We start from the raw sequence: 24,146 nt of genomic DNA, 5'->3' as shown, positions 1-24,146 counted from the left end.
TTAATATTGGTGGAAGAGCAGGGGTAGGGAAGTTGTCTCTAAACTGCTGATAATCTTCCTATAATTGCTGACAATTTGGTTCTAGACTAAAAGTATTGTTCACTTTGGTTCCCTTAATATTTCAAAACCAACAATGTGTATTCTACCAAGTATGATTTTGTCCCAAAAGAGTAATTCAATCCAAGGAGACCATGGTTTATAACCCCAAAGTGTTGGATTACTGAGATCAGTTGAGTAATTTGGAAAAACTGGAAAGGAAGAGCAGGTGATCTTTATTCTAATATCTGCAGTGGTTTACAATCATAGAAATTTGCCCAATGGACTATGTGAGGATACCTTAATTGCATAGTCCAAATTTAGTTTTGTTGTTTTGTACTGTGTGACTTTTTTTTTTTTTTACCACCAGACCTGAGATGTGACTTCTGATGGAACTTTGTCTCAACTGCTAAAATAATGCATTTTTTATAGGGCTGGGAAAGGACTCTATGGTATTGACAGCATGCCTGATCTCCGCAGGAAAAAAACCCTGCCCATTGTTCGAGATGTGGTAAGTAACTTCTGGATGATTATCTGATTGTGTCGTTTCCTACATAATTTTTAAAACTGCTTTTTGGATTAACTTTATAGCCTACAACTGTTGCATGAATTAAAATATTCATGATGTTAGATTCCTCCAATTTAGAGTGTTATATTTAATATTTTCTTTCTTGTTGCCTTCTACATTTTTAAATGTGGTTGTTAGTAATACAACTTTATGCTGGCTATTGATGCACTTTGAAATTATGAATTGAGCCAAAATCACCCCATAGTTAAGTAAGAAAGCATCCATCAGAGTGCCACATGAGCTGAGATGAATAGCTGTATTTTGGTCCTTTCAAAATGGAATTGTTTGCATTAAAGAAGAAAAAGTGACCACGAGTTTACTATGCAAGATTTAAAGACCTATTCAAATTTTCAATACACTTAGCATTCATATATAACTATGGAGTTAGAAGTAATTCAGGTAAAGAAATCAATTCAGGTAGGGCATATGAGAATTCTTACTCTTCTGTTGAGGTCTGGTCTAGACAAAATTAACTAGAAATCATCTTTTGCTGAAGAATATTAATTACCGCTGAAAATTCCTGTGGTACTGTAGTCATTAAAATGCTCATTAGGCCAGGCATATAACAGAGCCTTGAAGTGATTAGCAATCCCCTACACTTTAGAATGAGATCTGAATAGTTGCAAAAGTAAATAGGACAGGAATCTTTAAAATGCCAGTTAAAACTTAAAACATATGCAAGGTAAGTATAGTCAAATGAATCATCTACTTGGGTACTACTCACTTTGTTAGTAATGTACCTTTCTCCCTATCTCTCTTTCTCCCACTTTTTCCCTTTCCTCCATTCCCCCCCTCCAACTCTGTTTCCATCCATTGTTCTGTTTACTCCTTATTGAATTTACCTTACAATCTCTAGAATATGATGAAATGTTAACCATTGAAATAACATAACTAAGGAAGTAAATCAACTTCAGAATCAGCATATGTTCCAGATTCCACTAGAAATACACTATTTAAGATTATATAGTTTCCTCCTTCCAGAATATTTGAAATCTAAATTAAAATAAAATATGTTAGTAAGTTATAAATTATTATGGAATTCTTTTCATGTCTGACAAAACCTTATTATTTCTTAGTATTTTCTAAGTGTAGCTAAGAATGCACCATTTATTTCTAGTAATGCATAAAAATTTACCATTAACATCAGTGATTTTTATTTCTGCTAATGATAATCTATTCAAAAGTTATCATTATAGTTATAAGGTAGAAAAAATAAGTCTAATACGTATGTTACAAAAGAGGAGATTGTGTATGCATCCAAATGATTATCTCACATTCATAATGCAACGTGGAATTTTAAGAATGTTTTATGTTTATTTAACATCATTTTACCTTTTCCACTTTTAAATAGCTAATTATTCATACTATGTTTCTTGTCACTGCTGGAATTTTTCAGGCAATGGTAAGTGAATTTTTTTTTATATTCATTCAATTAATATTTGTTGAGTTCCCAAGAGTGTATTGCATTTAACTTGTGAAGAGGAAAAACTGGATTGTAATATAAGGCAGAGCTAATCAAAGAATATATCACCTCATTCAGCAACAACAAAGAAATAGATAAAGACTAAGTATAATTTTTGAGAAGAAGGAAATAGCAAAGCACTGCAGTATCTCTGTTTGCCAAGAAAAACACAAATGGGGTCACACAGTCAGTTCCAGCTGAAGAGCAGCTGATCAGAAACATAATTTTGTGACAAAAGACAAACAAAACAACCTCTGCAAATTTTTTTTTGGTGGGGAAGACTTTTCTCTACAGGGATAATAAGTCAGGCTGTTGAAAAAACTCTGAAGATAAGCTTGCTATGGTTTTTCTCAGGGAATGGTTCTCTAGAATAAAATAGTACAAAGCCATGGAGCTTAAAAGGGGAATCATGTTTTCTTTGTTATAGAACTTAGTTTGACTAGTGATTCTCCTGATATTCCTCTATATAGCTGAAGACTAATTTGAAAGTCATAAAGTTGTCATTTTCTCAGTCATTAGAAAAACTTTGTATGCCTAATGACCCAAATCTTCATAAATATTAGGTATTCATTTTGACAGTTGGAACTATTGAACTACATCTTCATAATGGCAAGTAAAAAATACAACTGCTATTTTGACACGCAACCTGACTTTTTTCTCATTAAAGCAGACTACTTTTGAGAAAGTAGTAAAGTATTTTTCAGGTTGGCTCTAAAAGACCATTCCAATGAGGTTATGAAGTATTTTCTCTTGAATTTAGTCCCAAATCAATGCTCCAGATCCATCATCTATTAACATGGGCTTAGTTTGCAACAACTTCATGTAATGTCAAGTTTTGCCTAATTGATTGTGTTTACTTAAGGTGTCATTTTTAAAAAAAGACTATAAATATAATTGGATTGTGGTATAATTTTGGGCAAGTTAGTTAATAGCATTTATACTTCACATATTCTATGCCAGTGTTCTATGAACATTATACACCTTCAACTAATTTCAGTTCCATTATGTCATTTGATCCTCAGCCCTTGGTGTTAAGCAAGACAGGGGTTTCTATCATTATTTTACAAGAAGGAAACTTAGGCTTATAGTGGTAAAATGGTTTTGCTCAAGACTACATCGATAGTAAGAGTTAGAACTGGGACTCGTCTTTTGACTAATTCTTCTCTGATAACATATACCCCAGTGACCTCATCTGGAAATCTTTTAGGGAATGATCTAGATTGGGGTAATGAGGTGGCACAGTGAGATACAGTGGGTTAGAATCAGGAAGACTCATCTTCCCAAGTTCAAATCTGACCCCAGACACTTACTAGTTTTGTGACCCTGAGTGAGTCACTTAACTTTGTTGCCTCAGTTTCCTCATCTCTAAAATGAGCTGGAGAAGGAAATGGCAAACCATTCTAGTATCTTTGCCAAGAAAACCCCAAATGGGGTCATAAAGAGTTAGACGCAACTGAAACATTGAATAACACCCCATTTATCTCTAACATTCTATCATTTTGAATTTATAAAAGTTTAAGTAATAGTCATATAAAGAACATGTCAAAATAAATAAATGGCAGCTCTTCCTAATTCTACTAAAGGAAATAGAAATGGAGATGTCATATGTTAGGGACTTCCTTTTAAGGTCAGGCAGGAACTGTTAATATTTCACTGTTCATATTGTAATCTGCATTTCTTGCTCTATTTATTAATAATGGTTTTCTGATATTTGCCTTAGACATTAGCTGCCCGAAAATCTGGAATCTCCCTGGCCATGGTTATTAGGACATCTTTGAACAATGAGGAACTGGTAAGTGTTATCTAATGGAAAAATGAAGTAAGTTATCCAAGGGCTTACTAATAGGGAGGGAGCAGGACAGAGTTCTACAGAAAGTTTATCTCCTTAAGTTTTGATGATGTTCAGTAATGTGCAACTGAGATGAAAAATAAACAAGGCTTCACTGGGGCATTCTTTCCTGAGATAAATTCTGTACAACACACAGCATGAAAAAGATGTAGATTAATAGCAGAGATAACAGAGAGAAAATCTGTCCCTATATATCATTATTCCCTCAACTTTTTAGTGTTGTAACTTTCAGGCACTGTCTCTGTATATACTTGTAGACTATAAAGATTTCCATGACAAGTCATGACAGGCCCTTCCCACATAAAGTTTTCAGCATGAAGTGTGGCCGGCATCACTCGCTCTGTCTTCTCAGATAAGGATGTCATTTTGTATAATCACAACAACCCAGTCTGACGACTTCTTTCTCTCTTTCCCTCTCCCTGTATCCCCCCCCCCCTCACTTTCTCTCTCTTTCTCTCATCACAGATGAACATTTGCTTTTCAGATAACCCATATTGCATCTATGCAACCTCAATCCCTGCTCTTCTCCCAACTTACCTTCTCTCTCTGTTTCTTCATCTCACTGTCCTTTTCTCTATTTTGCTCTGACTCTCTGTCTGTCTCATTGCACACAGAAACATAGATACTTTTGTCCCTTTTAGTGGTTACAACCATTTTTGGGCGGTAGGGTAGAGTGGGGAATCAGAAGGGTGAATCTGTACTTGTCATTTCCTTTGTGCAAAGAATCCTAGGTTAAGGAATTCCTTTATTAAGGAAGATAAGAAGCTCCTCTATAACATGACTGAAGAAAGTTTTCTGGGACTATGAAGATATAAGGGGCAGAAGTCAGGTCTTTCTAACTGCAAGTCTGGTCATCAGTAATAAGAGTAATAATAGTAATTTAAAATTTTACATTATTTAATAATGTTATTGTACATGATCATAATTATCATTAGACTTAATAATGATATAGTACTTTAAGGTATATAAAGAAGCACTTTGCTTACACTATCATATTTGATCCTCATAACCACCATGTGAGGTAGGTGCTCTTATTAAACCCTTTTTCATGGATGTGGGAACTGAGGCAAGAAGAGGTCAAGTGACTTTCCTAGAGTCATGCAGCTAGCATCTAAGGAAGAGTTTGAGCTCGTCTTCTTTGTTTCTAGTTGCAGAATTTTACTCGCTTTACCAACACCCCGATTCCTATCCATAGCCAATTTAGAAACTGACCAATATGCTGAAAGGAGCTGGAATATAGACAATATAGATGTCTAAGAGTATTCTCCAAGGAGACCGGGATGGAAGTCTTACGACTCTGTTGGTTCAAAGATTGAGTTTGGGTTGGAGGCTGGGGCAGAGAGTGGGAGAAATATTTGGTTCATGAATATATGAATGCTCTTGGATGTTTCTTGTTCTTCCCCAGGATGAGGGGATAGGAGACTTCCCCATCCCTCCTAAGTGCTAACTCATCAGTTATATCTTAAAAGAAAGTAAAACAGAAATGCCCTTCACCTGGGTTTTAAGGAGCTTCTTTTTATTGTATTTGGAAATAACGAGTTTGATTTTTACCCTAGACATGTATTCTTAAGAAGGCTAACCAAAAAGAAAAAGAAAATGCAAAGACTATTAAATTCAATCTTTGAGTTTGCTAATTTCATAGGATATTATTCATTTATTTTTTATTACAGCATATACTGAGCTATGTTTTAGCCTAGAAATGACCACTCAGCTTCGTGATATGGCTGAGGGCATGAGTGAAAACTTCTGGTTTGCGGCATTGTAGAGGTGAGGTCAGAGTCCACAGAGCATGCTTCCAAAACCCTCAACTGCCCATTTCTGAGGGGCACATCTGGCAATGTAAATGAAATGTGACTTCTGCAGCAAAACCCCATTTCAGTGTCAGACTTGACAAGCTGTCACATTCAGTTGTTACATGAAAACCAAAGATAAATGTTAAATAGAATAAAATCAGTTCTTCGATGTCAGAACTCTTCAGTTGCATCCTCAGGGTGAAAGGAGCTGGTGGAAAGTATTTGCTTTTATATTAATGATAAAGGACTCATCAGGTGAAAAAAGTAGCAAGTGGTTGATTTTCTGTTTTCATAAAAGCAAAGTACAGTACAAATCAAGTTATGGCTTCTAAGGAAATTGAAGATTTCAATGATCTAAAATGACAGGTCATAATTTAGGATCATCTTATTCATTAAAATTGTGCTAGGAATGAAAAAAGTACGGCCAAGTTCTTCCTTCCACCAATTCTTCCCCTTTATGAATAAGAACAGTTAATTTAGTTTAGGAAGAAGTAAAAGAATTGTATTCCCCAAAGATCTTCTGGACTAAATGTGGTTAATATATAGAGGGATGATTTTTTTTCTCTCATTTAGCTAGCATGGGAGACCAATTCATATAGTATTGGGAATGGTACCCTGAGAGACAGAAAGACCAGGGGTTTAAGTTCTGACTGACACGTGTGACTCCAGATGAGTCATTTAACCTCCTGCGATAGACTGCTTTCTTAAAAATTCTAAATTACAGAGGAGATGGCAATCTAATTTAGTGAAAGGAGTTTCCACTTGGAGTTTCCTACACTAATAATAATCACAGGTCTGAACATCAGTAGCAACATGTATGAGGATGATTTGGTAAGGAGAGTGAAATTTTATTTTTCATAGACATTCGTATGTTATTTTTAACATTATTTTAAGTAAAAGAACATTTTTTTTAAAAAAAGTTGAGTTTCAATTCTTTCCATCCAGCCTCTCCTCCACCCATTGAGAAGGCAAGCAGTGTGATACCTATAATAGATGTGAAGTCACGCAAGCTATATTTCCGGATTAGTGACATTATTTACTTTCAATTTAGACATCACTTCCTGTAGCTCATTACTGTGTCTGAATAGATAGCTGTCATCACTCCTGCATTATAAAGCTGGTAATATTTTTTTTATCACATTTTCAATATAAGGCATTTGGAAGATTTGTTTGAATTCATCTCAGTCAACAAGAATTTGTTAAATGCTTACAATGTGCTAGGCACTGGGCTAAGCATAGTTCCTACCTTCAGGGAGCTTATATTCACCACCTCCTACCCCTCCTCCACTCCTATCCTCTTATCCTTGTACCTTGGTGGAAAGTGGCAGGTTCTCAGAGGAAGGGCAGAAAAAAGGACCCTCTGTGGGTTTGATGTTCTGTATTCATGTGAACCACAAGGCACCCTATGTCTCAACCAATCACAGAGCCTCCTGGTAACTCTCGCAGCTAGACACAAAGTCCCTTTCCTGTGCTAGTAAAGTCAAGTATTATTAATAGGAGTGGAGTGTCCGCAGCTGCCTGATGAGGAGAAGTTCTAATCATAAATGCTGCTGCATTTACTCCTCTGTTCCTACTAACCACACTTGTTTCATAACTATGCATCTGCGTTCTGTGGAGATAAAGAGAAGGTTTTATTTCCTATACTGTGTCCTTGGGGGAAAAGGAAAGAGAATCTCTTCTCACTCTTTCTAGCCTATCCCCTCTATTCTTTTATCTAGACATAGATCTTTGGAAGACTTATTCTGTGTATGTACACACAAACACACACACACACACACACACACACACACACACGTGTGTGTGTGCATGCCCTGTTCTCCCTTTCTCATTGCAGCTTTCCCCATCATAATTTCAATATATTATAGGTTGGCATAAGAAATTAAATGGGGATTTTGGGGGAATTGTACGAAACCTCAAACAACACACAAAGCAGATGACACAGAAAAAGTTTAGAAATTCTGAAAGTCATAAACTATATGTAAAATATTGTATAATGTCAACATATTTTATCTTTTATTATCATGATAATTCAGACTTCTCTGGTATAAAGAGAGGGCCCAAAAATTATGTGGATTTTCCAGATTATGGGAGCATTGTGCCCCTAACCCCAATGATATGGAAGGGATAATGGTAGATACACACACAATTTGTGTGTGTGTGTGTGTGTGTGTGTGTGTGTGTGTGTGTGTGTGTGTGTGGTAGCTTAGGCTGTAGAAATAAATAATTGAATTTATATAATCTAAAATGAATATAATTTGCTTCAGTGGAGTAAGCATCCAAAAACATAATAGAACACAATTTCAAAGCTCTGGACATACACAAATTTTCTTCAAAAGTTTGAATCTGAAGGGGAAAAACCCCTACTACAGTGAAGTCTTTGGGCACATATCAGACCTTTTAGGAAATCAATTTTCAAATCATATTTCTAACCATGTCTGAAGGTAGGTATCAGTTCCTGGTATATAATAGATGTTTAATAAGTGCCTAGTTGATTGAATAATGAAGAATACCTAACCCAATATGATTGCACTTGTAAGACTGACTGAATTCGAGGATCATATACTTTACCTTTCATTCTGTCTTACAAATCTTACACCCCCATATTATTTTTTAAAAGTAATTTTGGCTTGTAGTCACTCTAGAACAATGCTGGGAAAGCATTAGTTGTTGTCTGACATGGATAGGGACATAGCTTTTAGAGTCATTTGTTGTATTGACTGCTTCAAAAATTACAGCCAAGTATATTTTAGATATTGCCCTTAAATCAGCACAGTGATGTGTTGACTTAATGGCATCTTTTATGAAACCACGTCTGAAATACTACCTATTTTGACACTGAAATTCATTTTTCCCCCTATTTTGATCTTTATAACTTAATTTAAAGGTCACATTGTGCATAGTCTTTTTAAGTCTTGTACAGCCTTTGACCAAGAGCAGTATGGTTCCAACCTGAACTGTAGGGCATGAAATCATTTAAAAGTGTTTCTTTCCCTCTCCCTGCCTGACCTTCCCTCAACTCCCCTACCAGCCTTTCAGCAATAAAACCAGACACTTAAAATAACAACTAAACTGTTAAATGAGTGTTCCAGAATGGGCTGCTTGGTTATCCCAAAGTCTTAGAAGTTTGTTACTAGGAAACCAGGAAAAGAAATGGTCAAGTAAATCTGTATGGATAGTAAAAAATTAATAAGGATAATAATAGTGTTACAGTGATTTCCTAACTGTAAGCTTATGAGGAGGTTGTACAAACATTATTGCCCTTGTACTGACGAGGAAACCTGCTAAGAGAATATGATTGGTTTATATGTCCTCATGCTCAGCTAATAAGTATTAAAGCTGGAATGAAAATTCAGTCTCCTGGTAAGTCTAGTGTGCTATAATATACTGCTACATTACAGAACTCATAACGAAGAAAAAAGGGGAGTTCTATTTATTAACATACTATTAACTGAGTTGGAGAGAAGGGAATGCTGAATTCCAAAGGAGACTCTCACCATTTCAGTAAGCTCCCTGAAGGTAGGAACATTTGGAAGACTGGATATTGATCCCAATATGATATAAAAGAGCACATCGTTACCCTTGGTAAAAATCCTTACTGGTTCATGCTCTTTGTTCTACAGGTAGGGTGATATATTTGGTGCATAAATTCTTGTATTTGGAGTCAGGATGATGCAGGTTTAAATCCCAGTTTAAAAATACACATGAGAGCTGTGTCACCCTGAGGTAAGACCTCTCAAAACCTCAGATTATTTATCTGTAAAATACTGCTGCTACTACTACTACTACTACTACTACTACTACTACTACTACTACTACTACTACTACTACTACTACTACTACTACTACCTCTACTTATATTTCTACTTCTACTTTTCCTTCTCCTCCTCCTCTATTATTACTATTACTTCTACTAATTCTCCTACTGCTTTTCTACTAATTCTACTACTATTGTTGTTCACTCATCTCAGTCATGTCCAACTCTCTGTGACCCCATCTGAGGTTTTCTTGGCAAAGATACTGGAGTGGTTTGCTATTGCCTACTTCAGCTCATTTTACAGATGAGGAAACTGAGGCAAACACGGTTAAATGACTTGCCCAGGGCCACACAGCCAGTAAGTGGCTGAGGCCAGATTTAAATTCAGCTCTTTCTGACTGAAGACCCAGCACTATAGGACCTATTTCATAGGATTATGGTGAGGACCAAATAAGACAAGGTCTATTTTTAAGCACTGGACAAATCTTAGAGCATTTGAAAGATACCAGCTATTGCTATTTAATTCTTACACTTATTTTAATTCCTTATTTGTAGCCAATCGGTTTTTTTCTTCCTCTCCTGCAATCTTATGCTGAGTGTCAAGTTAATACCTTTGTTAACTGGTGGTTCTTGGGTGAAGAATTTGGAGGAGATTTTGTCATTGTTAAAATCAATAAATTCATGTGTAGTACTGTAATATATACTTGTTTGTAGAGTTAAAGCAAAGTTAGGATATTATCTACCTAGATGAAATTTGTTGTTTAAAATAATATCTGTAAACATGCAAACCTGAATTTAGTCAAATTTTAGGAGGAGGTGCACATCTAGGTACCTAATTTCAGCTCAGGTAAAGGGGTTGGCTATAAAATAAGTCTGATATGATTGTTAAGATGGAAAAACCAATAGATTATGTCAGTCTTTTTCTACATAACAGGAGATTCTACATATGATACATGAATACAGATACAACCTATTTATAATAAGGAGAGTCCTAGGGAGTTGATAGAAAAATATAGAAGTTGAGGGATTCGCTTAGAGTCACACAGGTAATAAACATCTGTCAGAGACCAGATTTGAAACCAAGTCTTTCTGTGCTTTATGAGTGCTATACCACAGTACCTCTTTTAATAAAGTGCTATGTTTAGTTGAATTTCTAATTGAAATATATAAGCAAATGAAAGATTCACCCTTCAGTTATCAAGAGCCAAGGACAATAGTTACAATGCTGCCCATTCAATATGAAGAGAACATGGAAAAAGGATCCCAGCTTGTTAGTAGATCCCTTGTGGCAAATTTATGCAAAGACATGACTGAGTCATATGAGATAGGCAGGATTTCTTAAATTATGATCTACATCATTTGAGAGAATGTTAATTTCCAATGAGAAGACTGGTCCATTGGTATAAAAATGTTTAAAACATTCTGCTGTTCCCCACAACTCTTGCCTTTAAACCCTTGTGGACCACATCTACCCTCAGAGACCAATATCCTGCTTAGCTATCTAAGGATCTATTTCAAGAGATGTCTCTAAACTAGTTGTATGCACTTTAAAAATGAACAAACCCAAGTAATATCAGAATGTGTCATTCCCTTAGCAGCTTTCACCTTAGAAGGTAGAAAATGTGTTTCAGTATCACTGTCATTGCTCAAAATATTTTTTGAGATTCTCTCTAGGGCTTTATAGCATGTTGATTTAAATATTCTAAATGATGGCAAAATGGCCAAGTCATTTGGAGGCAATTCCAGTAAATTAGACGGGTGCTCAGTTTGCATAAAACCATTCCTGGTCACAAGGTACTTATTGATACTTGAATACTTTTCTTGGTTCACATATTAATGGATCTCTAAGGGATCCCTTGCTAGAAAGGAAGCATGGTATAATGGAGAGAGTGATGGACTTAGAATTACCAAAACCAGAGGTCAAATGTGACCTTGGACCCTGAGTAGCTGTAAGATCACAAAGAAATAATTTAAGCTTCTATTCCTCGATTTCCTCATCTATACAGTGAGGATAATAATAGCTATAACAGTTATTTCAGAGACGTTTTGAGGCACAAATGAAGTAATGCACTTTGCACACTCGAAAAAACTACATAAATGCCAGTTTTTATTATCAACTAATTTAAATCTCCTCATCCTGTCGTATAATTTTGTGTTGTGTTCTTTCCCCTATGAACTCTCTGGGAGGAGGGAAGGAAACAGTCATTTGTGAACCCCTGGCTCTCTAAAAATATTATCTTGTTTGATTCTCACAAATTACACTGGGAGATAGGTGCTTTTATTATACTCATTTTATAGTTGAGGAATCTGAGGCAGGCAGCAGTTAAGTGACTTTCCCAGGGTCAAAAAGCTAATAAGTATCTGAGGCTGAATTTAGACTAGGGTCTTCCTGAATCCAGACTAAGTGCTCTATCCACTGCGTTACTTAACTTCCTATGTAAAGGAACTACAAAACGCTATAGAACTTACTATGGACATTTTTTAATTAATGAACATTAATATACAATTTGAACTAACCATCTGTTCTTTTTTATTACATGACTGGTCACCTCGTTTTCTGGGGATACCACCATAGAGGATATCATGTATGCCACTTGTCATGTGTAAATCACCTCTGGTATTATGCTGCCTCCAATGTATACACGTTATTTGTCTTTATAAGACTATTTGGGTCTCCTATAATTTGGAGAGGTCACAAATTACAGTGTCCCATGATTCATAGGCATATGGCATCATAGGGATTTTTAAAATGAATTTTTGGCTACAAGAAGTAGGTCAGGATTTTTGGAAGCTCTGCTCTTTTCCCAAATGAAATGCAGCCTGGTGTCCTCCTCCTGTTCAATCCTCTGTACAATTTATTTTCTTTTTGGAGTACTTATCCAATACTCAGAGTATCTTAAAAGTCTCAGTACTCATGCTATTTTTCTAAACTTAACATGGTGCTAAAACTTTAGAGACACTCTTTATGTTTTGATGGACTAACTTACTGACCATACCATAGTCTTCATGATTTGCATTCTTCCCAAATCCTGGTAGGAATTGCTAATATAAACTTATTTGACTGGCCATGGTTTCATTGACACTGATTGCTCTGTGTCAGTGTCAATAAAAGCATCGTGAAACTTCTCAAGTGTAATCCAACTTATCTTCTCCTATTCAGTTCTGCACTCAGTTTATCAGATGGTTGAAATGCAATGTTTATTAAATAAATGCACACATGTATATTATATGCATATATACACACTTACATAAAGGTACATAGATATGACAGGTATATTACCTTCCATTTTATAGATGAGGAAAAGGAGGTACAAAGATGTTATTTTCCTATGGTCATAATGCAAGTTAGGTCATGACTTTCTGTTCATGCTTTCTATCCACTGTACCATCTTATCTGTCCGGTAGAGAAAAAAGCCCATATAGCATCATGAGCTTTCCATGCAGATATATGTAATTATCGTACATTATGTGTGTGTGCGCATGTGCATGTGTATACACAGAGACAGGTCTATACATAGAAATGGATCTGTATGTGTATTCTTATGTATACATACATGTACATGCATAAATGTGTGTATATACACATGTGCACTGCACACACATGTATACATACACATACATACATACATACACACACACAGTACAGATCTGTGAGCCTCCCACCCAGGTATTTATCATAGTCTGGGCAATCGGGCAATAGGGATTCTTCTCCTACTTTTTATTTCCTCCTTTATAACTAGTTAGATTGAGTTCTTTTCATGTGTTGTGGAGCTAAATATGGAGGTTCTGCAGTATTCAGGAATTAATAAAGCTGATACAATGTCACTTACAAACAGGACTTCATAATGTATAATGAATTCTTTTTCAGTTTGTACTCTGCCCTGGATCCTCCAGGACAGTAGGAAATATCTTTAGCAAGCATACCTTCTCTCTCTTTTAACTCTTGTATCAAAAAAGTGAGTTTTACATGCTTTAACATAGGAAAGGAGACACCTTGTGGGAGGAGAAACTTTAAGGCTGAATTTTGCTCTACCAAATCAAATTCTTTTAAAAAATGGTCAACAAACAATAAAATTTTATTGCAGTCTTCAGAGAATTGCATGACTATAAATATGTACTTGCTGTTGAATATAGCTTGTAAAAGCCTGCCTTTTCCTTTCTCATATATTCATCAAGGATGTCCTCAATACATGTGCAGATAAAATGGGCTAGTGCTTGTTGATATATTCTCAATCATCATTTTTGTTATTAATTCATGTTAATTCATGATTTTTTTTGTATGTCAGATATTTTAAGAATTAATTCCTTAATGTCTTCACAATTGATGCCTTTCAGGGTGGATACTTGCAGTTCATTTTCTCTGCATATATTTTGATTAGTCATTTCTACTCTGTGTAGCATATTGGGGACTGTGGTTAATCCAAATAATGATGATGCAGTTGTCTCAAATCGAATGACTAGTTGGTTTTAATAAGTATACTGGAACTTTTACTTTTTTACCTATTTGTTGTCATTCAGATTTCATTCTAAAATTGTCTGGGGATGATCTCAATTGAGTCTTCTGTCAAGCTTTCTGTGCCTGTGTTTTCCTTTCCATTGCTTCTTCTTTATTAGATAGTCTAACTCATGTTATCCTACCATCTTCCGTAGTAAGATTTTACTAGTGAGTTTAAATTCCTAAAACATTGCTGTACTGTGTGTAAATTTGGCTAGGAAATCAAGCATTTGCTACGCAAACCCATATTGGATTCTTTCGTCCCTCGAATTGTGATATCTAATTTACACCAGTTAATGTACTTAGGAAATGGTGATGGTCCAGTAAATGTTTGAGTTTTTTTAAGAAGAAATCACTTCCCAGTTTTGTCACCAATAGTTTATTTAAATAGTTGAAGTTGGAGTTGTTTCAATTGTACTCTATGGCTTCTCATTTTTATTCTTCTAATTTGATAATGATTTTTATCTTCGTTCTAACAAGTTTATTGTCTGATTATACATATAGATAATTCAGACATGAATCCTACATTGACAACCAATATTTTCCTATTAAGTTATAATCAATTTTAATTGTTCTATTATGTGGTATTTGCTATGTACAGTGACTCTACCCTGTCTTCTTGGTTAAACCATTCATGATATGTAGACATGAGACTTCTGTGCAGACTATCACCCTTTCTTTTCCTTTGTTTACTTTTTTACTCTGCCATATTTTCCAACATATTTAGTCACTATTCTACACTGTACCCATTTTTTATCAGTCATAAAATATTAAAATATACATACATTTATTTTTGAGGGCTTAATTGGATTCTTCTTATAATTGCTACCTCCTCATGGTCTGCAGTATTGGCCCATAATATGTCATTATCTTGAGAGGTGTCTATAAATGGACACCATGAACATATCAATGGAAGATGACCATGTATAAAGCTGTTCGTTATTAACTTTGAATACATGACAAAACTAACTGCCCAAACTTTTATTTGCTTTGCCAGGGAAGACTTGAGATTCATCCTTTCATTCAGCTGCAAATCATTTTGTCTCATGGTTTCTTTTGTGGGATTAATGCCAATATTAATATGATTTAGTCCTTCTACTATTATCATGTTTATTGATAAGTGGATCTCACATTTAGAGTAATAATAGCTACGTTCACATTTGTAGAAAATGTCAGACTATGAGTATTAGCACCATCTCCTCCCTTTTGTAAGATTCTGCCATGGTCAGTATTCCAGAAGTAGAAATGAATTGCATAAGAATAAGGCAATTTTTAATATTTCTTGTTTTGTGGATTGCTATGACAAAGAAACTTATCATTAAGTAACTGACCAAGTAGTGATAAGCCTTTCCATGCTTAGCTAGACTTTTCCTTGGGAAGCAAACATATTATGTTACCAGGAATACCAGAAGCCTTTCCAGCATTATAGAACTTACCACAACTTGCATTCCCCTGGCAGAGTCTTTTTCCTAGGTTACCTCTATGCCACAGTAAAAATCTATGAGTTGACTGACATTTTATTTATCTCACATTCCCTACTTTTTCTGTTTCACTGAAGTGCTGCACATCTCTACAAACCATCCGTTTTTAAGCTAGTTTCAGCTTTGGCTAACTAATGCTTATAATTCCCTAAACTTAAAGGTGGAAAAGATTTTCTTAGATTTTCCATCTCTCTTGCCACCATGGATGAATTTTCTCCATTTAATTATCTAATGTTTTTCTCTGTACCTTCTGTACTTCTAAATGTTGTGATTTGCTTTAATGTCCCATTCAATTGATTTTCGATGTACTATCTAGTAGATTTTCCATGTTCCTTTTAAAAATTAACTTGACTCTTTCATCTCTAATGGGTCATGGTGCTTAAACAAAAGAAATTACAACAAGCCAACTGTAGCACCTTAGTTTTTTATTTAGAATTCCCTTTTATTCCTGTTCTCCAGCACCTGTGATGATGTATCAATTGTTGCTGTTGTTAAATGAGCACTCTAGCTTAAAGCAATTGCTTCTATGAAAAACTGAATATCTATACCTTAAAATAAGATTCATTTCCAAGGCATGCAAAGGAATATAGATTGATTCATCTTAAAAGATGAGGCACATGTGGTTAACCAAGAATATCTTTTGTTTATCTAGGGTCATTCTTAAGATATTTGAACTAATAAGACTCCACATCCATGCCTTTTCCTTCGTTAGGCTCTACATCTAGCTCTGCTCTGTACCCACTGGTCATGCTATAGCAATATGCTTTAAGATTTCTATAGTGGTATTTTTTTCCCCCAAACTATCCCAGGGATTTTCTGCCAGAAAGTTCTGGACAGAACTTGACTTCATTCTTATCTCTTAGAGCACAATAGCTAAATTCCAAAAAAGTAACACTTCTTTGTTGAAGACTGGCTGAAACTCTATCACACAATGTCTAAATGAAAAGCTTGATGACATTTTGCACTGTAGCAGGCAACTTTTATAGCTGAAAGATTTTCTCTAAGACAGGATCAGCGCCATCAGCTGAAAAGTTGAACATGACGTATTCATTAAACGTTCATTGTGTCTATAATAGGAATAGAACTTCGTTAGGAATTGAGAATTCCATCCACAAGCATCTGTTAAAAGTAACTTATTGTTCTAGACACTATATTAGATGCTAGTTATACAAAAACAAATGTAAATATCCCTTGCCCTCAAAAGACTTGCGTTCTACAGGAAGAAACGATGCACAATTATGTAAATGCAAAATAATTTTATTGGAGAAACCGTGGTGCTAGCAGGATCAAGATGGTCTCATCTGGGAGATGGTATTGAAGCTGAACTTTGGAGGAGGTTAAATATTCTAAGAGGCAAAGGCAAAGAGAGAATATATTCCAGATAAAAAGGGCAACACATATAAAGTCAGACACTAGAGGTGGAATGTTGTATGTAAATAAAAGCAAGTAGACTGGTTGTCTAGAGTATAGAGTGCATGAAGAAGACTAAGGTATAAGAAACTGGAGAAGGAAGCAAAAGTCAGACTGGGAAGGGCTTTAAATGCCAAAAGGGGAGTTTGTATTTTGTCTCAGAGGCAATAAGAAGTCACAAGAAATTTCTTACACAGGAAGCATGGCATGGCTTGGTTATGCTTTAGGAGTCTCACTTTTCTTTTTTCAAAATTTATTAATTTATTTGTTTTCAGTTTTCAACAATCACTTCCATAAGTTCCAAATTTTCTCCCCTTTCTTCCACCACCCCCCTCACCAAGATGATATGCAATCTTATGTGGTCTCTACACATACATTCCTACTAAACAAATATTCACATTAGTCATGTTGCATAGAAGAATTAAAATGAATGGGATAAACCATGAGAAAATCAAAACATAACAAAAGAGAAAATAGTCTACTTCATTCTGTTTCATTCCAACTCCATAGTTCTTTCTCTGGATATGGATGGTACTTTGTATCATGAGTCCTTTGGAAATGTTTTAGGTCCTTGCATTGCTATAAAGGACTAAGTCTGTCTAAAACAGTCCTCACACACTGTGGCTGTTACTGTGTGTAGTGTTCTCCTGGTTCTGCTCATTTCACTCAGCATCAGTTCATATAAATCTTTCCAGGTTTTTTGGAAGTCTGACTGTTCATCATTTCTTGTAGCACGATAGTATTCCATTACATTCATATACCACAACTTGTTCAGCCATTCCCCAATTGATGGGCATCCCTTCAATTTCCAGTTCTTGGCCACCACATGGAAAAATGCTATGAATATTTTTGTATATGTGGATGTCTTTCCCACTTTTATGATCTCTCTGGGATACAGTCCTAGAAGTGATATTGCTGGGTTAAAGGGTATGTGCATTTTTATAGCCCTTTGGGCATAGTTCCAAATTGCTCTTAAAAATGATTGGATCAGCTCACAACTCCACCAACAATAAATTAGTGCTCCAACTCTCCCACATCTTCTCCAACATGTATCATTTTCCTGTTTTGTCATGTTAGCCAATATGATAGGTGTGATATAGTACCTCAGAGTTGTTTTGATTTTATCTGTCTAATAGTGATTTAGAACATTTTTTATATGACCATAGATAGCTTTAGTTTCTTCCTCTGAAAACTGCTTATTAATATCCTTTGAATGGCTTGTATTCTTGATTGACTCAGTTTTCTATATATTTTAGAAATCAGACCTTTATCACAGACACTAGTTATAAAAATTCTTTCCCAGTTTTCTGTTTCCCTCCTAATCTTGGTTGCATTGGCTTTGTTTGTACAAACACTTTTCAATTTAATGTAATCAAAGTTATCCATTTTGCATTTCATAATGTTCTCAGGAGTCTCACTTTAGCAAAGGTGTAAATAATGGATTGAAGGTAGGAGAGATTTTGAGACAAAGAAATCAAAAGATAAGTTAATACAGCTTAAAGATGATTTTTCTGTCATTTGCAACCCCATTTGAGATTTTCTTGGCAGAGATACTAGAGTGCTTTGCCATTTCCATCTCCAGTTCATTTTACAGAAAAGCAAACTGAAGATGATAGGGTTAAGTGATTTGCCCAGAGTCACACAGCTAGTAAGAGTCTGAGGTCAGATTTGAACTCAGAAAAATGAATCTTCCTGACTCCAAGCATCACATTTTATCCACTATGTCACCTTGCTGCCTAAAGGTGATTAGGAGTTTGAGCTAAGGTGGTGACCCATGTGAATGGGGAGAAGGAAATTTATGTAAAAATGTTAGGGAGGTAGGTAAGATTTAGCAGCCGATTGAATATGAGATGATGAGAAAAAGTCAAGAGTTGTGGATAACTCTGAGACTCCAAGAGGAAGGATAATGGTGCCCTCAAATAGACAGGTAAATGTGAAAAAGTGGTAGAGTTGTGGGGAAAGATGACAAGTCTGTTTCTGGCATGTTAATTTTGAGATGCTTATGGGATAACCAAGTGGAAATAATCAGTAGGCAGTTGGTAATGTTGAGTTGGAGCTCCAGAGAAAGATTAGGGAAACAAAGGTGAATCCTATGTTCTCCAGGAGTTTACATTTTGGTAGGGAAAATAGAATGTGTACACTCATATCTTGTTTTAATTTTTATCATTTCCTCATGGAAAATTTATAAGACATAGACAAGATTTTCATAGGATGAGAAAACTACTGAAGTGTAAGGAGCATAAAAGGGAGGTCAAGACTGTGAAGGCCTTTAAATGCTTAATGGGAGAGTTTGTATTTTGTCTCAGAGGCAATAGGGAATCACTAGAACTTCTTACACAGGAGGCATGACATTGTTAGACCAGACTTTAGGAGTCTCACTTTAGCAACAGTGTGAACAATGGATCGAAGGGCATAATTCCCCAAACATCTGTTCCATCTGTTGGTGGGAATGGCCATGTCAGAGAGATTATTGCTCCTTTGAAATGTTGAAATATTATATGTAAGGGCATAATTTTATTCATCAAGTATTTATTATCTACTATTATTCTGGTGATATGAAGATAAAAGCTTAATCCCTGCCCTCAAAACATTTACACTTTACTGGAGTAATACATAGAACTGGGAGAAGATTCATAAAATAAGAAAACTATAACTCTGTGTATGAAGCTAAAGTCTGGATGGCAAAACAAATTCCCTGGCAGCATCAAAAATGAACATAAAGAAATTTGTAGCCACCATTATTGTAGAGCAATTAGAGTGGTATAATCCTTTAAACTTAATTATTCTAAAATTTTCCTACCTAGATATGTACTTCCAAAGGGATAAAAAAAAATAGAGGGGAGGGGAAGATGCCATATACACCAAATTATTCCACAGCACTTTTTGTTAAAAAAAAATTGAACTAAAAATGTTGGTGACCATTGATGTGGTAACAGCCAAATAAATTGTGCTATGTGAATATAATGGAGTGTTTGGAAAGATTTATATGAACTGATACAAAGTAAAGTGAGCAGAACCAGGAGAAGTTGGACTCCTGCACCAATGTAAATGGAAATAAATAAGAAATCGAAAGAACAAAGTGAGTACTATGTAACTCTAGTGAGCAGGCTTATTTCTGACCAGGAGATATGATATGAGAATTACTTCTCTCCCTCCTTTATAGAGGTGGAGGAATATGTGTGTATTACATTGACTATATCATTAGATTTTGTTGATATGTTGATTCATTGGGCTGAAATGATTTTTTTCTCTTATTTTTTTTTTTTTGTAATAAAGGATGACTCACTGGGTGGGGGAAGAATATGAAGGCAATGGAAAGAATAGAAAAAAAGTTCTTAAAAAATCAATGTCATCCTTAGATCATTGGAATATTACTTTCCCTGTTAGTTAGCTTTATGCATCAGTAAAGTTACTCTAAAATGCAGATATTCCCTAGTTGGGTGTTAGATGTCTGTGCAAAATTACCTTCAAGTGTGACTTAGAAAAGGTTTGAGTTTAACTATAGCATATCATTGACATAATATGATTTGTGAAGTACCAGGACAGCCCCTTCAAAAATGCCTTTTTCCCTCATTATTTTGTTAGTAATAATAAAATTCTGCCATCAGAAATTAATTCCTTTAGATTATTAAGGAATATTCCCTTTAAATTGCTGATAGTGCTTATAAGAGTGATTGAATAGTCCTTAGCAGTTGTTCACTTCTGTGATTGAATTTATCAAGTTTTTCTAAACTTGACAACTTGTTGAGGGCAGCTTCCTAAAATGTCATTGATAAATTTGGTAGGCAGACAAATTCAGTGACATAAATGCTGGACTAAGTAGGTTTTATGGTAGGACTTTTCTGGACATCCAGGAAATATCATGAAGATCTTTGGAACACATGGAGAAAAAGTCAAAGAGATATGAAAGGTGAAAGGGATGGCCTAGAAGACAGACTTACCCTGTTTCATAATTTTGACCATGTATGGAAATAATTATATAAATGCATTTTCAAATGATAATTGAGTTGGGTCCTGTGTTCATCATCTTTTTGCCAGCATTATGTGTGAGACTCATGTATAAGTATGAGCTCTTTCAGAGCAACAGTTCTGAAACAAAGTGGGAAATTGGTTTGTTGTAATGCTTTATTTGAGGTTTCTGTGCAATATCATTTTGAAAATTTTCCCCAAAAGACTGATTTTTCTTGTTTGTTTTTTCCTTTCTCCTCCCACTCAACAGAAAATGCATGTCTTCAAAAAGACTCTGCAAGCATTGATCTATCCAATGTCATCCACTACCCCTCACAATTTTGAGGTGTGGACAGCTACCACTCCAACTTACTGCTATGAATGTGAAGGTCTTCTGTGGGGGATAGCAAGACAAGGCATGAAGTGTATGGAGTGTGGTGTCAAATGTCATGAAAAGTGTCAGGACCTTCTCAATGCTGACTGTTTGCAAAGTGAGTATTCAGTCAAGTGTTCTGTGTATTCAAGCAATATGGCGCCTGGATGCTTGCTAGGTGAAAACTTGACATTTCTTACAATTTATTTGGGCTGGCCAGATAAATAGCCACTGAGTGGAGATTTGGCACTGTTCATAAGAAGATCAATTGGTTTTATACTGTCATTCGTATGGAAGGGCCAAGTCATAGTTAGGTCGAGATAACCTAGACTCTCTCCTGTACTAAATCCCTCTCTGATTTAGAGGGCTCTGAACACATTTGCACTTCTTTAGTAGATACAGTTGAGTTTATTTCTGGGATCTGGGCCTTGCCCTGTTTCCTCTTTTTTAAGAACCGTCTTTAGCAGCAACCTTACTCTCTCTCTTTCGGAATCCCAACCTACAGAGGCTTCTGTATGAGATTTTCTTTTGGTTCTCAGAGTCTCTCTATCACCAGCCAATTTTGTTTTAACAAACGGGTTTGAAGGACCATCTTTCAGCTCTCTTGAGCACCCAAACCGTAGTGATGGCTCTGTGACAGCATGCAGGTTTTTATAGTAGAAAAGGGCAGCCATAACATGAAAAGTAGTTATAAAGGATTTCAGTTTCAATTCAATGAAGTAGGCATTCTTAAAACAAAGCGACCCCAGAAGCAACTGTTCAGCCATGTGCAAACCACTGGAACTAACACTGAGGGAGATATCTGACTATCTCATATTTATATGATTCTTTATTTTTTTTCTCCTCCAATATATGTTCACCTCCTTTATGTACTCCTAACCCAATAGCTCTGTGAGGAAGTAGATAGATAGGTGGCATCTACAATCCATTATCAATGGCCAAATTATTCTTGCAGCATAAATTGCTGCCTGAGCTTCCCAAATTGAGGACAAAGGAACAATTTCCACAGAGTCTCACCTGGCAGCTACAATCCTGCCATGGCCAGCTCTCATAGTGCTGCATGAGTACCCGCTGTGGCCTTTTCTAACAGATTATTTTGAATTGCGTACTTTAGAGCATTCGTGCAGCACTCTTTTGCCTTAGTTAACCTTTGTCTAGTTGCTGAACCACTACAATACTGCACTATGAAAGGTTGGTTTTTTTAACTTTCTGATGAGGTGCTCAATTGCATCTGTAGGCAAAACAAAAGGACCTTTCTAATCTAAAATGCTAACAAAACTATTTCCAGGACTCTCTGTTTAAATGCTGGTAGACACTCACAAATCATACTTTCTTTGACCCATCTGCTCATTTCTCTTTACTTGGAATATCTAACACAGGGCCTTGGTGAATGGAGAAGATTCCTTTGTGGAAAACACAGGGAAATGTCAAAGGGAAGTTCAAATCAAAGATACTGCCGGTGCCTGTCATAATCTCAGCCATATACATTCCACAACCTTTTTACTTGATTAAAATTCTCTCTTCATGACCACACAGAAGCTATGTTAATGGTAATGAATACATATGAATATAACTTCAGCTAAAGCAATAGTATTATTCTTTTGAAAAATCTGCCATTTGGAGTGCCAACTTAAAGAGGAAACAAAGCCTCTTTACAATCAATGTCACTAATCCAGTTTATTTAGGGGAACACAGATGCAATTAAAATCTGATCCACTGTATAAAAATGATTAATTGTATATGGTAGTTCTAAGACATACTCCAATCAGAATGATAGGGTGGGACAAGTCAATGGAGGAGAAAAAATGGATTTGCAGCATATAATAAATGACTAGTGTCCTTAGAGGAAGATGGTGAAGATCACACACAAATAATTAGCTTGTTCCTCTTTCTTCTTTCATGTATACTGGATGTTAATTGCTCATTAAATATCAAAAAGCTCTGCATATTATCCTAATATTCACTATTTGTAAGAGGGTAATATTTTATATTGGCTTAAATTGTGCAGTTCTTTAAAAGATTAACAGAATTAGCTCAAAATATTTGAAGATGGTGATGTTTTCATGTGTAAATGCATATTCAAAACTCAAGAATAAAAGGGAATTCAGGCAATATAAGACCTGAACTGAGAGTTCTAGTTCTAGGTCTGTTGTGACTCATTCCTTGGTAAGTCACTGCCCTTCTCTTCTTGAATTTCTTCATCTATTAAATAGTTATAATATCTCTCTTTCAAGAAATGATAAGAATAAAAAAGAATAAAGACAATAAAAATCTTTATTATATATATGTGTATATATGCATATATACATAGATTCATATAAAGAATTAACATGTGAGACAGGACACAGGGAGATCAAAGGTATATGTGAGGGAAAAGAATGCTTTTGGGTTGTATGTATGCACATGTATATATGTCTATGTATGCACACATGTGGGCATGTATGTGTATATATATGTATGTATGTATAAGTGTAGGTATGTAGTGGGTGCAGCAAGGTGGTGCAGTGGATAGAGCACCGGGCTTGAAAGGCTTCAAATCCAACCTTAGATATTAGCTTTGTGATCCTGGGCAAGTCTCTTAACTGGTTTGCCTCAGTTTCTTCATCTGTAAAATGAACCAGATAAGGAAACTGCAAACCACTCCATTATCTTTGTCAAGAAAACCCCAAATGAGGCCACAAAGAGCCAGACATGACTAAAACAAATGAATGACAACACGCATGTATGCACACATATTCATACATGTGCACATGTATGTATGTACATATATGCATATTTTTCTCTTCATTTTCTATATTCATTCTTTAAGTAGTTTCATCTCACTAAACAACAAAAAACAATGAAGGGAAAAAACTAGACTGCAGATAGTTTCTTGTGAAACTCGGTTAAGTCAGTTTGTCCCAAGGAAGCTTATAGTTGAAACTGAAAGAGGAACAAATGTATATGAAGGGAAACAGACCATCCATATAGCTATGGA

The 24,146-nt window shown here is 35.5% G+C and overlaps 1 protein-coding gene across 2 annotated transcripts in view; it reads left to right on the top strand.

Annotated features, from left to right (window-relative positions):
- The window catches only part of UNC13C (unc-13 homolog C), a 769,865-nt gene that overhangs the window by 277,951 nt on the left and 467,768 nt on the right, over nucleotides 1-24,146 (top strand). For both annotated transcript variants that reach the window (XM_072616138.1, XM_072616137.1), the window contains 4 exons: nucleotides 469-547; nucleotides 1,956-2,006; nucleotides 3,787-3,858; nucleotides 21,068-21,287. In XM_072616138.1, coding sequence (XP_072472239.1) covers nucleotides 469-547; nucleotides 1,956-2,006; nucleotides 3,787-3,858; nucleotides 21,068-21,287 — 422 coding nt within the window. The remainder of the gene's footprint in view (nucleotides 1-468; nucleotides 548-1,955; nucleotides 2,007-3,786; nucleotides 3,859-21,067; nucleotides 21,288-24,146) is intronic.

This window comes from Notamacropus eugenii, chromosome 1 (genome assembly GCF_028372415.1).
Source record: "Notamacropus eugenii isolate mMacEug1 chromosome 1, mMacEug1.pri_v2, whole genome shotgun sequence".
NCBI classification, from domain to species: Eukaryota; Metazoa; Chordata; class Mammalia; order Diprotodontia; family Macropodidae; genus Notamacropus; species Notamacropus eugenii.
The sequence above is the reverse complement of the archived record's forward strand: the minus strand, read 5'-3'. Positions and strand labels throughout refer to the sequence as shown.